Here is a 13,773-nt window from a genome sequence, read left to right as displayed (position 1 = left end):
TGACTAGAAATGTCTTTTTAGTTTTTAGGAAATTTGTTTAAATCCTTGTTGATGGTTTGAATACCAAACTGCATTGTTTGGTTATTTGTTTGCTTTTTTTAACTGTTAAATACAAATAAAAGTACATTTTATTTTTTTAAAAAGAGAGGGTGCCGTGGAGGTCTTTGATGTTACAGATCTAATTAGATCTGTTTCAGTGAGAAGAAACAATTGTCACATGAGTGGATGACTGAAATGTCTTCTCAGGCCAGCATTAACCACATCACATGGATACATCACAGTATTGACATCACAGAATGAGCTAAAGTTACTGTAAGTGTCTTCCACAGATGGCTGTGTACAGCAGCATGATTTCCCATTCATTTGTATTATAGTGGGTGGTTGTTAGTAATGAGGCGTAATTATAAATGTGTGCTTGTTCAGTATTTTGTTCCTCCTGTCCTGCTTGTTTTGGTAAAAGGAAGTAGACTACAAAAGGCATTTGATTAAAAAAATAAATAAAAATGAAGGAACAGAGCATGCCAACAATTCAGTCATTATTCACAGAAGCATTGGTGTTGTGTGGTATGTGAAGCCTGGCCTCAACAATCCAGGTTCATTATTTCAAACTCCACCCACTTAATAAAGCATATTTCTCAGCACTGCTAACAATGGCGAGTTTTGTAATGTACTACAAGTGCTACACTGCACAAGATCAGAAGAAAAATAGCCACAACCTTTTAAAAGTAACGGACAAATAAAACTGTGGGAAAGCTATTAAGTACAAACGTCTTCTAAGGGTCCAATTGTTACTTGTTGAAATACATAAATACATTGTAATTCTTTAATTATGGTAAATGGTACCAAAAGTTCATACTGGATCAACTAATCATGCTAAAAGCTACATATATATGTGTAGGTTATCATTGATCCAGGTTTTGGCAGGTGGGGGAGTCCCAGGTATTTAAACCCTAGTGAGGGTTGTCCCTGGACACCGTGGAGGGTTATATGACCCTGGACAGGTTGCCAGTCTGTCGTAAGGTTAACACAAATATAATGTCAATAGACGTAAAAATTAAAATAGTTAAGATGTTGCTCCATAAATGGGCTGTAAAATAAAATAATAGCAGTGGCATATAACATTATTTCTAATGGAGACACTGCAAAAGATAAACCTGGATAATTATTTAATTATTACATTTTTGTGTAGCTCATGTACTATTATGTCATGCAATTTAAAAAAAAAATCATGTGAAAAAAATACATATACATTTATTAGTATCACAAAGTTACAGTTTAAAGGTGTAATTTTTGGAGGCAGAAAAGCTCTGTTTAATGTTTTCTTTATCCAAACTTATTAAACATACGTAACAAAAAAAAACAAAACCCAAACAACTAAAAAAAATCAGTAAATTTTCCTGAGATAATTTTAAGTTGTTCATTAAATTATACTTGTACAGATGTATAACACATTTCTCCGCACATCAAATCACAGGCTCTGCGCATGTGTGTTAACAGACGACCCGGAAGTGGCACAGCTTTATAAAGAAAGGAATCTTTTCAGTAAGGAGGCGGACGTTGTAGAACGTCGAGAAGGTGAGAGTCCTCGCTTTGGTCTTATAATAATCAATCAATCAATCAATCAATCATTCGCGAATGTATTTTAATTTTGAAAAGAAAGCCTTTTCTTTAGCTGCAGTGCGTTTCATTCGATTCCTGTGAAGCAATGACTCAGAATATGTGTTAAACGAACGTTTTGCTAATGATCTTAATAGTGTGCAATGTCACCTGGCTTTTCAATGCACTCTCTTGCCACCATGTTTCACTGTTATAGTTAGCCGTAAAACATATATGTAATGCTTTTATTTTTGCCCAATCTTAATAATAACAACGCATTCTGCGTTATTATTAAGATTGGGCCTGCAAGTGTAAGTTCACTTAGAGCTGGTACATGATGTAACCTTCAGGAACCACTCCCCAACGGCTTCTTGTTTTAGAACTTTATTTATTTATTTATTTAATGAACTTTATTGGACAAACAAAGAGTATACAACATACAAACAGATGAAGTATACAAAAGAACAGAACATGAACACACAAAACCAGGGCTAAAATTCTTGCTTCATTCCTGCTTGCTCTGGTAATGTTTTATAAATGTATGTAAGCCTTATCCTTAATGGAGGGAGGATTTATTTGAAGATCATTGAATTAAACTATGTTACTTGCTGGCTGTAAGATGCACTGCAGCAGGAAGTACTTGTATTATCTGCAGGCTGACGAAATGTCTTCAAAGGACGTGACACATGGGGAAATCTTCCTCCTTCGAGTAAACCACACATGGCATGTTTCAATAGAAGGATTAGTAAATACGGTAACTCATAAGGAAGCAGACATCATTTAGATAGCACAAATATTTTTAGCTTATTTTTTCAGTATATATTTCCTGGTTACGTTCTTGGTGTTTTTAAATGCCAAAAAAAATGATGAAACGTTTTTGTTGTGTGGTGCCTTTATGTGATAAACTTGGTCACTGATATTAGTCGACCAACAATTACAGTTTTTTTTTTTTCTGATGTTTGCTGGTATGATAATGTTCCATAGTTTCATTTCAGTACAGTTTGTCCAGCAGAGAGACATAAACTATTACATCTTTAGTACTGGCTGTAATATTACTCCCCTGTAAGTTGATTAGAAAACTAAACATTGCTAGTATGAACCACTCGTGCCAACCATTGGGTGCGCTGGTTAACTGATGGATGTAATATATTAAGAAGCAGGCTGCTCCTGTTTGTTACAGGCCCACATCTTGTAGATGAGAGGGCTGGATAGCAGAAAGAGATGCTGTAATTCTGCACTGCACAGATCTCATTCTTCCCTTATACAGAGTATATAGTTAAACAGATTCTCACTCTATATGCACTTTGAGCCACATAGTGTTAATAAAACAAATTTCAACAACAAACAGCACAGCCTTCATAAGGTGACACAGTATTGTATGCCAAGCAGAGCTGTAAACTGCATGGTACTGTAAAGACAATTGAATACTATTCTTTATCCTTATTTTACTTGAGAACTGGCTCAATTACTTATTTTCTGTTAACTTGTCGTCTGTGCGGGACCGCAGGAGACAGCCCCTGCAGCTCTGCGCTGGCTTTTTTTTTTTTTTTTTTTTTGATACCAGATGTCCTTCCTGACCCCCTAAGGGATTTGTGTCTCCTCCATTATCGTCCAAGTCTTTCCTGCACATATTTGCATTCTTTGCATTCCCAAAAACAACCAGAAAAGCCAAATCCTGTGTGATCCACAGCTCAGATAGAGAATACCGTGTATATAAAACAAGGTTTTACTGTATATAAAATAAGGTTTTCAAGGCAGTTAGTGTAGAGGAAACACTCCACCCAGCAATTCCATGAATAGCTGCTCTGTTACCTGACTTGCTGCACGTCCTCCTTTTTCTTTTTTTCCCCCCCCCTCCCTTCTCTCTCGTGCGCTCTCCTGGCCTCTCTCTCTTTGCTGCCCACTGCCTCATCGCCTCTTTGTTCTATATTCTGTTTTTAGAACAACAACAAAACCAGGAGCGATGGATCAGATGAGATTGGCGTTTAACGGCGTGGTACGTTCACAGCCTACATTTTGCACATTGTCACGTCTTTATCATTGTTTGTATCATGAGCAAACTGATAAAACGGAAGCAATCGCAAAGTGACAAGCTTTGTTTAGCTTTTTTTTTTTTATTTTATTTTTTTTATTAAAAACAACTGTAGCATTGTCACTACTTATGGAGCTGCTGAATCTGGAGCGTGTCGCTCTCATAGTTTTCACTCTGATCTTCTCCAGATTAGAAGTGTGCGTTACAGCAGGTTCCCCCTGCAGCCCACAGAGAATGGAGAAAGGCATCTGGAGGTCAAACTGTCTGAAGATGGCACTGAGGAGTTTACAGACGTGGAGGCCGAGGGCTCACCAAGCTTCAGGCCGGCACCTCAAAATTATAGCCGGTGTTCCATTGCCTTCCTGCTCCTGGGAACCCTGCTGATATTGATCGTTGGTAGGTTATGCTCTGAAAACCTCTTATACTAATCCAAGTCTACAGAAAGGAAAATGACTCTTTATGTACTTTGTATGTACTACATTTTAATCGGTTTTGGTGTGTGCTGTGTCTTCCAGGCTATCTGGTTGGTTATATCAGTCACAGTAAACCTAAAGTGGAGTTGCTGAACTGCAGCCCAGTGACACAAGCTCCGGTTGCACAACCTGCAGAGGTTGAGATGGACTTCAAGAACATCTCTCAACTTCTTGCGAGGAAAATGACCAGGGAGGCCTTTCAAAAGACTCTAGGGTACACTGAATACGCACACACCTTCAAACCAAACACACATTTAATGTCAATCATTTCAAGACTAAACTGAGATGCCAACAGAAAAAGTAAATAAGATGTCCTTTCTGCAGGGACTTTGAAAATCCCGGGTGTTCAGCAGGAAGTGATAAAGACATGAGTTTGGCAAACAGCATCTTTGATGAATTCAAGAAACTAGAGATGGATCCCTGGACAGACATCCACGATGTTCAGCTGCCGATCCCAGACAGGTACCTGGAACTTTAAAAAAAAACAACGTTTTTTATTTAATTAAATGATTGTGGCATTAATTCAGAGGGAGGCTTTCTATCTCTGTGATTTCCTGATTTGAGTTTTGCACACCAAACTGTTTAGTGTAAAAGGAGGAGTTACAAAATCAAAAAAAATAAATTCTACAAATTACACCTGGATTTGTCCATTGACATTTTCTAATGCTTCATTATAAGTTGTATATTTGTTAAATAAACACTGGAACACACATGCATGTTTGTGACGAGAAATGGATTGAAATGTCACAAACCTGTAAAATAAAGTGTGTCCAAGGAAAATAATTTTTAACAGGTTCTTGCCTTCTCCTTTGCAGCCAGAATCCAAACAAGGTTCAGTTTGGTTCAGAAGATTTCAGCCTTACTGGGTATCTGGCCTACAGCGCTACAGACAGAGTTCAGGTGAGCCTAAAGCTTTGGCAAAGAACCACCTTAGTTTCACTTTCTGAAACCTGTGACACAAACCACGAATGTCAGAAGATTTGTAGTTAGGACTGTTGTTCAGAAACCTTGTGTATCTTGTTAATTTAACTAACTGCTATTAATTGGTATTTACAGGGCAAACTTGTGTACGGCAACTATGGGCGTAAAGAGGACCTGGATATCGTGAATAAAAATAAGGTTGAGTTAAAAGGCTGCGTGCTGCTCGTCCGTGCTGGAAAGATCAGTTTTGCAGAGCAGGTATGTGTGCATGATGAAGATGGTGTAGGTAGGGCAGCAGAGTGAAGCGTTAGAAAAATGAATTCTACTTGTGAGTAACTCAAATTTAACTGCAACTTTGAGGAAATGGGTTCAGTTACTCACAGCTGGTTGTCAAAGTTTTCTTTAAATTGAAAAACTTTCAATTTAATTCAGCTTAAACTTTTATCTTTTACATTGATCAGCCTTCACTTGGAAGGCTTTGAGATTAATTTACATTAAGGAAGCTGACGAGCAGGTTTTGTTCCAGGAACAAAATTTAGTTTTTTGTTTTTTTTTGTTTTTTTTGTTTTTTTTTCCCTCCCCTTCTTTCAGGTGGCCAATGCTGCAGATAGAGGGGCGTCTGCTGTTCTGATCTACCCCGATGAAGCTGATTACAATTATGTAGCTGACACTGTGCTCTATGGACATGTGAGTTTGTAAAATAAGACAAGTAGGCAGTAAAGTGTTGTTTTGTTATGATAGTGGAATTCCCCCCCCCCCCCCCCCCCCCCCCCCCATTTACCTGAATCTGTGTTTTCATGTCCCCTTCAGGTCCATCTGGGCTCAGGTGACCCCTACACCCCTGGATTCCCCTCCTTTAACCACACCCAGTTTCCCCCAACTCGGTCATCTGGCCTCCCCAAAATCCCAGCCCAGACTATCACCCGCAGTGTTGCTGTAAAACTTCTTCAGTAAGGCCACACACAGATCAATGCAGACATGAACAGTGTTCTACAGATTAAGAAACATTCATGTTTACCCGCTGTGTGATGACCATGATGATCATGGCTCAGCATCAGTTAAACAGGACAGCTGCCAGACACCTCAGTTCAGTATATATCTGCCACAGTTAAAACTTTTTTCATTTGTGTTCTTTTAGGAAAATTGGTGGTCCTGAACCAGATGAAACAAGTGGTTTTAAAGGTGGATTCAAGCAAGTGTCTTACAGGCTGGGAGGCGTTGAGAACATCACTGTTGAGGTCAACAATAAGCTGGTGAACAAGGAGATCCATAATGTGTTTGGGGTGATCAAAGGATTTGATGATCCTGGTAAGACTAAACTTTTATTTGGCGTGACTTAGCTTTTGCTTAGTCTTAGGCCAAGACGTGTGACATTAAGATGGATTTGTTCATGAATCTGCAGATCGCTACATTGTACTGGGAGCTCAGAGGGATGCCTGGGGTAGCGGCTACGCCAGAGCCACTGTTGGCACCTCAGTACTGGTGCAGCTGGCCAAAGCTTTCCGTGAAATGGTCGAGAATGGTAAGGAATAAAAACAAAATGCTATACAAACAACAGTTGGTGGGACTGGGTACACTGGACTGCAGTGCAAGAAGTATCATGTCGTCTATAGATGGGTTCAGGCCCAAGAGAAGCCTGGTGTTTGCGAGCTGGAGTGCAGGAGAATATGGAAGTGTTGGCGCTACAGAGTGGCTGGAGGTGAGAACTGAATACCTTTTGAAAGGAAATGCCTGCTGTGTTGATAGTGTTTTAACATGTCTCATCTGTTTGTTTGTTTTGTTTCCTTTTTAAGGGTTATATGGCCTCTATTGACAAAAAAGTGTTCACCTACATAAGCCTGGATGGGGTTGTCATGGGTATGTAGACAAATTTACACATGCAGGACATCTCAGCACTTAAACGGTGGCATTTGTCAGTTGACCTCTTTTGGTGTGTGTGTGTGTGTGTGTGTGTGTGTGTGTGTGTGTGTGTGTGTGTGTGTGTGTGTGTGTGTGTGTGTGTGTGTGTTTTTTTTTTTTTCTTTTTTTCTTTTCTCTCCTTTACAAGGTAAGGGGGGCTTTATGGCCTCAGCAAGTCCACTGCTCTACAGCCTCCTTGAGACCACGATGAAAGAGGTATTACACTGATTCATAGTGATACACGTTTCGTACAAATGGATAGTTTGTGCTGACTGTAATCTGCCTTGTTCTTAAAGGTTAATAGTCCTGTTGGTGCTGGCACGGTGTACAACATGGCAGGAGAAACAATGTGGGAGGCTAATGTGTAAGTAGGAAACCAGTGTAGTGAAATGAACCACAGTGCATAAAACTTTAGTCAAGTAATAGAGAGGAACACTCTTGCATATGAAGGGTACAAATGGATTTACTATAAACAGGCCCCTGGACAATATTTGACTGATGATGATTGATTGTACTCTGAGATTGCACACCTTCATTTATTAAACTATCTGGCTGATGAGCTAGTCCTAAAACATTAAATATACATTTGCAAGTCGAAGCTTTTATGTAGGCAAAATTAAAGTGTGTGTGTGTGTGTGTGTGTGTGTGTGAGTGAGAATATGTATATTTTCAAAGTTGGCAAAGGTGATCTTTAGGGCTGCCACGATTAGTCGACGTAATCGTGATTAGTCGACTATCAAAATCGTCGACGACTGATTTAATAGTCGACGCGTCGTTTGAAGCTTTGTAAGATCACAAAAGACGCAGGAATAATAGCAGGATTTAAGAGTGTAATAACGGACTGAAACAGAAGATGGCAGCACTGCATGTACAAGGATGCCAGCTGCCGTTAAATCCCGAAGAAGTAGCTCTGTCCCAGAATTCATAGCACAGCCCAGCTCAGTTTCCAACAATGGCGGCAGCTAGTTAGTTTTAATATTACTCTTATTATTCTTTCTGGGTCACAAAATAAACGTTTAACATATTTTCAGGCGAGAATGTAGCTGTGTAAACCTCAAATATCTGCTCAGTTTATCAAGACACCACATATTTTCAAAAGTGCTCCGACGTTTTCGGTGACGTCTGTTACCCACTAGCTCGATAGCTAGCCGGGGGCTAGGTCACTAGAGCCCGTGAGAACACCGGACTCCTGGCAAATCGTTTTCAAACCCACCGCCATCTTTCACTAATCAGGTTAAACATGATATACAAGTCATTTAGATAACTTAAAAATGTTATTGTTTGGCTTTTTTTTTTTTTTTAGTATTTTATTTGTTCCTGAGTAAATCTGTTTGGCTGAGATTAAAGTTATAGTTTTTACACAGCTGAATAAAAGTCAGACAACTGATTATCAGAAGTGTGAGATGCTCGAGAATATACTCCGGTGTCCTGTTAGATTTTAGATAGCAAGGAGTTTATTAAACACCACCGAAACAAACTATCATCTTGTCTTTATTTTTAGTTAGCACATACCTTAAACACTTAAAGCTGTAAGCTAATGATAGTTATATAAGAGCAGATGCTGCTAGTGCAATAAGCTGTACGTTTTACGTCCAATGGATGCATGATCTGATTAGTCGACTAATCGCAAAAATAATCGGTGACTAGTCGACTATCAAAATAATCGTTTGTGGCAGCCCTAGTGATCTTAAATAGTTTGTACAGTAAAACGACTCTAATAATCAGTGAAATCTGATGTTCTTTAAGCTTGCAAATTTCTGCCAGTTATCAGAATCCAGATATTTTCACATGTTGGTGCAGTTTTATAACCACCCTCTTGAGACAAAAGCTTGAGCTTCACACGGCTCTGAATGCCATAACGAGTGGAATATTGCTTAATATGGTCATCCCAGGTATTCCGGTTGTAACCCCAATCCACCTGTTGTTCAAAAGTGGGGAACCAATTGGAAGTAAGGAAGAGGAGCTAAAATGGCTCGTTTCAGACAGGATGAGCTGAGTGACTACACAAAGGCTCTGTATAAGATTAAAAAATATTAATAAGTGTGAGTCCTACAAAGCTGTTCTACTAGAGCCAAAAATAAGTATAATTGGCCCCTTTAAAATAACTGTCTAAACACTTATAAAAATGACTCTAAAGCAGTTATTTCATAGCAGATAATCAGGGATTACTTTGTTTCTTTCTGTTTTACCCATCTACAATAACTTTTTTTTTTTTTTCTTTTTCTTCTTCTTCTTCTTTCCCTGCATGCAGAATGAGACCGATGACAATAGATGACCCAGCCTATCCCTTCTTGGCTTTCTCTGGAATTCCCTCAGTCTCCTTTCACTTCATCAAACCAAATGTGAGGGGTGGCTCATTTATATATTTAAAACAAAAAAAAAAAAAAAAAAAAAGTCTGCTTGTCGTTTTAAACATTAAGCAAACAGTGATGTGTATTGAACTGTCTGTATGTTTCTCCACTTAAGTCTGAGGTCTACACTTATTATGGCACTCAATTGGACACCATGGACCAACTTAACTATGAAACCAACAATCAAACCAACGAGATCACGGCGATAGCAGCGCAGTTTGCTGGTCAGATGGCCCTGCACCTGGTTCACGACCACCTGCTGAGCTTGGATGTGAACCGGTACAGCAAAACTCTCACCAAGGCTGTGGCGGGCGTCTACAAACACATCCGGCTGCTCTCGCAGGTTGGCGTCTTCCTGACTCTTTTTGTTTCATTTTTATCCATGTTATGAATTTCATGTGATTAAGAATATTTGTTTTGTCTGGTGAAGGATTTGAGTCCCAGCTGGTTGAACCGTGCACGAGGCTCCTTCCAGCGTGCTGCCAGTAACCTCTACAATGACATTGCCAACACCAACTTGGATGACAAAGAAGCCTGTCGAATCCTCAACAACAGGATCATGATGGTAATGCATGTATTACAAGACCTCTGCTGGGTCGTGTGTTGTAATTTAAAAAAACTATACATTTTGAAAATACTTTTCTGCTCCGTACCCCTCATTTGTTCAGGTTTGATGAACCTCAATCTAATTTGTCTCTCCCCTCTCATTCCTAATTTTTGTAAGTTGTAATACCTAAAGCTCAACTGTGAGCTTGACGAGCATGCAAAACATCTGTGGCCCTAGTTTTCCTCTTTTACTAAAAGAGGAAAACTAAGGCCACATGGAATTGTAAGCTCAGTCGGTTTATAGATGTCACAGATGCTGACAGACCAAGCTTGGCGTCTGTGTTGCAGTGCTGTGCTCGCATCAGAAAATGTTGGTTTACACAAGATTGTCATTAACCAAAAGCTCAGACATGCCATTTTGTTACTTAGCAGAAGAGTTTTAAGTTCAAACAAACAAAACAAAAAAACTACAAGATGCTGGATTTTGTATTTTAATTACAAAAAAAACTAGTGATGTGGTTTGACCCAACTTAAAATATTGTGCAAAAAATCTTGAGCACAATATTCTAAGGTTCCTTGCTTTATATTTTGATAGAAGAAATGGTAAGTGGGTGCATCGATTTATTGCAACGTGCAAACATGCATGGCATGGAAATGCATGCAATCTACACAAGTGGCCGACGTTGTTTTATGGCACCTTATCTGTTAGTTACTGTGTAGTGACGTCCTGGTGTCTTATATCCCAGCTGATGGAAATGAATAAAAAGCTGGGACTCTTTTTCTACACCTAGTCTAGCATTCTTTTCTGGAACCACAAGGAAAAAATGAGCAAGAGCTATTCTGTAGTTACTAATTATGTGAATTTTTGTTTTTTAACTAAAGGTTGAGCACAGCCTCCTCTCCCCATACGTCTCACCTGTTAAGGTTCCCTTCCGTCACCTACTGTTTGGCCGAGGCTCCCACACTCTGGCGTCCATTGCTGAGACTACTGACGTGGATGAACTCCACACCCAGCTGGCCTTAGCCACCTGGAACTTGCAGGGATGTGCCAATGCCATGGTGGGAAACATCTGGGACCTCGATGAAGAAATTTAAATTGGTGGGACGCAGAGATGTGAGGGTGGGAGTTGTGTGTTTGCATGTGTATTTTTTGGAAAGTAAATCATAGCGCTCCAATATCAGCACTTAAAAGCACAAGCCGTTAATCAGAAACCCCAACCTTTGTTATAGGCTCATGCTCAGATTTCAGGGGAATTCAAATCAATTCCACAAATAGTCTCGAAGAGGACGGTGTTAAAGTGTAGGGCTGAAAACTGTGAACAAGGATTACTTGAAGAAATGAAATGCTACTGACAAATCCACCTCCTCTCAAGTAGACTCGAAGCCCTTGCTGCGACCACTTGCCATCAAAGCACTAAAAGACCTTATATGTATTTGTTTTTTTAATTATTTATCAGTGGCAGTGTCCACTATAAAGCTGTTTGTCTTTTTATACGACATTATCGGAAGCAGTGTCTTCCATAATTATGACGGTTATACTGTCGAAACCTACGGCAGTATCTGCTACAGAAATGACTCCAAATGTTTCTGGGAAAAAAAGACCCAGATAAAGTTTAATCTTTCTACCCTCTTTTTCTTCCTTTAGCGTTGAGCTGCTGTAAAAGCAGGCTTTCACAAATAGACTGACATAAGTGCATCTGTGGAGAAATTAAGGGTATAAAAATTGTATCTTGGTAGATTAAAAAAAAATTTATTTAATGAGATTTTTCCAATGCCTGACTAAAGCTGGCAAGGAAACAAAAAAATTGTCTGCAGTTTGTGGAAAATTGTTTATTTATCACAAGCAAAGAGGTTTATTCTGCAATTGGTGACAAAGTGAATGTCAAATAAGGTTTAAAAAAAACAAAAGCAATGCAGGCACAATACTAAATCCTCCGAGCTCAAAGAGACCTTTATGTTGCACTGTCTACTTTGGAGCATTTAATGAGTTGTAATATTTTTATCGGGAGCAGTGCCTTCCATAATTAAACCGCATTATCGGGAGCAGTGCCTTCCATAATTAAACCGCATTATCGGGAGCAGTGCCTTCCATAATTAAACCGCATTATCGGGAGCAGTGCCTTCCATAATGATAAACAGTGACGGTAGTTTTTGCCTACCATTGTGTGTTTTTTGTATACGTGTATTTATCGAGAGCAGTGTCTCTCATATTTCACTTGAAAAGTGGAACAACTTATCGGGAACAGTGTTTCCCAGAGTTTTATACTTTATTTATTTGTTTTGGGCTTTTGTTTTGTGTGCATATAGGTATTGTCCTTCATAGAGTGTGTGCACTCTTCTGGTTCCTACTGTTTTTGTTTGTGCATACATTTCCTCTTTAATACTATTTCTAATCATAGTGAGCCTCATCTGGGCAGGATTGACAGTACAGGTCGAGGTAGAAAATGAGGACATTATTCCAAACGGCGCATAAACAAAGTCATCTAGATGAGGTGGTGGGAAAAGCAATTTGTCATTTGTATTGGTTATAAATCAGCTAGGAAAAACTCAATACTCACATTTCTAACTTTTCAATATGAATTGATAGTTCTGTGTCTATAGGGTTATTATAATCAGTAGGGGCTCATAGCCAATTAGGTTTAAATTGTGGCACCAATAAAAGTATACCAGTGTCAGTACCTGCATCAGATTCACAATTTTGCTCTTTGAGTTTAATCATTTTTTCTTAATTTAATCAAATTGTAACTTGCTGATCCTCAAGTGGTTGGGAAAAGGAGAAAGGGGCTACACACCTAAATCTACCCTGCAGTAGCATATTGAAGCTTTTACAGGGTCTCGCTCTTTTAATAGCTGTGATGTCTATAACTACATTATTACTTTAATGTGACTTAACCTTGAAGGATAGGCAAGCCTATTTTAAAATTCCGACATTTAATTGACATAACAGGGAAACTGCTGCTTTCATTATCATATATATATATTTTTTTAAATTACCTACTGCCTTCCCAGTGAATCCAGTCCATATGAGGCTTTTACTGCTTATACAATAATTCTAAGCACTGGAGGATGTTGAAATGAGTGCACTATAATCATTAAAGTTATAGCAACAAACCTGGTCTGTTAGCCTTGTGACCTCAAAACCTCTTTTCTTTGTTAGTGACTGAAAACACAAATGAATTCACTTGCATGGGTTTTCTCCTCACTGCATGTTACTAAAGTATAGCTCAGAGTGGAACAATATTACAGTTTCACTTGTCCAAATTAAATTTATTTGTGGTTGTTTGATCATAATTCCAACCTTTTGAATTGTTATCCCTGAATTAGTAGAGTTATAACCGTCAAGTTAAAATGTCATAAATCAGTACAGGATATTAAAAGCTACTAATCGTATCAAAAGGATCAGTCACTGAAAAACTGTTTCATTATTTAAGCGATTTCATTAGTTCAGCTACTCCTGTATTATCTTGCATCCATTACAAGAATAAGTTTCTCCACATCCTGAACTAGAAATGTGATCATTAGAAAATTTGTTTTGGCTCACTGTATTGCTGAAAAATACTGAGACTGATTTCTGTACTTCAGATGTTGTTGACATTCTTTATCGTGACATCCATGTTCAGTAGAAAATTGTAATAAACCCTTTGGCTTAGCATAAAGACTGTCTCGCTCCTTCATTGTCTTAATCCTTACGGTTTATGTTATAGCCAAAGGCAGGTTCAGCTTTGAGGGTTTTTTTTTTTTTTTTTTTTTTTTTTTTTTTAGTTTTTCTCCCTCTTCAGATGTTCAGTAAATTGAAGATTTACTGAACTAATTTTCTCATTAATAATTTTAAATTTCAATCATGACTGTAGCTTGTGTAAAATAATTTTAAAAAGACAAATTTGTTTTTAGAGAAACTTTTGGTGTACCTCAAGAGTTTTGCAAGTAACCCTACATCGGACAACCGATATAAATC

General features: G+C 38.6%; 1 protein-coding gene across 1 annotated transcript; it reads left to right on the top strand.

The window, feature by feature from the left end:
• The first annotated feature begins 1,502 nt into the window (after positions 1-1,502).
• On the top strand, positions 1,503-13,474 carry tfr1b (transferrin receptor 1b). Its single transcript, XM_024803758.1, has 19 exons — positions 1,503-1,575; positions 3,538-3,592; positions 3,817-4,024; positions 4,144-4,315; positions 4,426-4,563; positions 4,917-5,001; positions 5,158-5,280; positions 5,614-5,709; positions 5,833-5,972; positions 6,161-6,330; positions 6,425-6,544; positions 6,636-6,721; positions 6,816-6,879; positions 7,070-7,137; positions 7,218-7,285; positions 9,173-9,263; positions 9,388-9,615; positions 9,703-9,837; positions 10,701-13,474. Exons 2-19 carry the CDS (start codon positions 3,560-3,562, stop codon positions 10,911-10,913), a joined length of 2,238 nt encoding a protein of 745 aa, XP_024659526.1. The 5' UTR covers positions 1,503-1,575; positions 3,538-3,559; the 3' UTR covers positions 10,914-13,474.
• The last annotated feature ends 299 nt before the right edge of the window (positions 13,475-13,773 follow it).

Source organism: Maylandia zebra, linkage group LG9 (assembly GCF_041146795.1).
Source record: "Maylandia zebra isolate NMK-2024a linkage group LG9, Mzebra_GT3a, whole genome shotgun sequence".
NCBI lineage: Eukaryota > Metazoa > Chordata > Actinopteri > Cichliformes > Cichlidae > Maylandia > Maylandia zebra.
Note: the sequence above shows the minus strand (reverse complement) of the source record. Positions and strands in the feature narration are given on the sequence as shown.

Excerpts from the sequence above, each read along its gene's own strand:
- tfr1b (XM_024803758.1), top strand. The coding sequence starts at position 3,560 with ATGGATCAGATGAGATTGGCGTTTAACGGCGTG. Across the intron at positions 5,002-5,157 it reads GCGCTACAGACAGAGTTCAG|GGCAAACTTGTGTACGGCAA; the intron begins GTGAGCCTAAAG and ends TGGTATTTACAG. Across the intron at positions 6,331-6,424 it reads CAAAGGATTTGATGATCCTG|ATCGCTACATTGTACTGGGA; the intron begins GTAAGACTAAAC and ends ATGAATCTGCAG.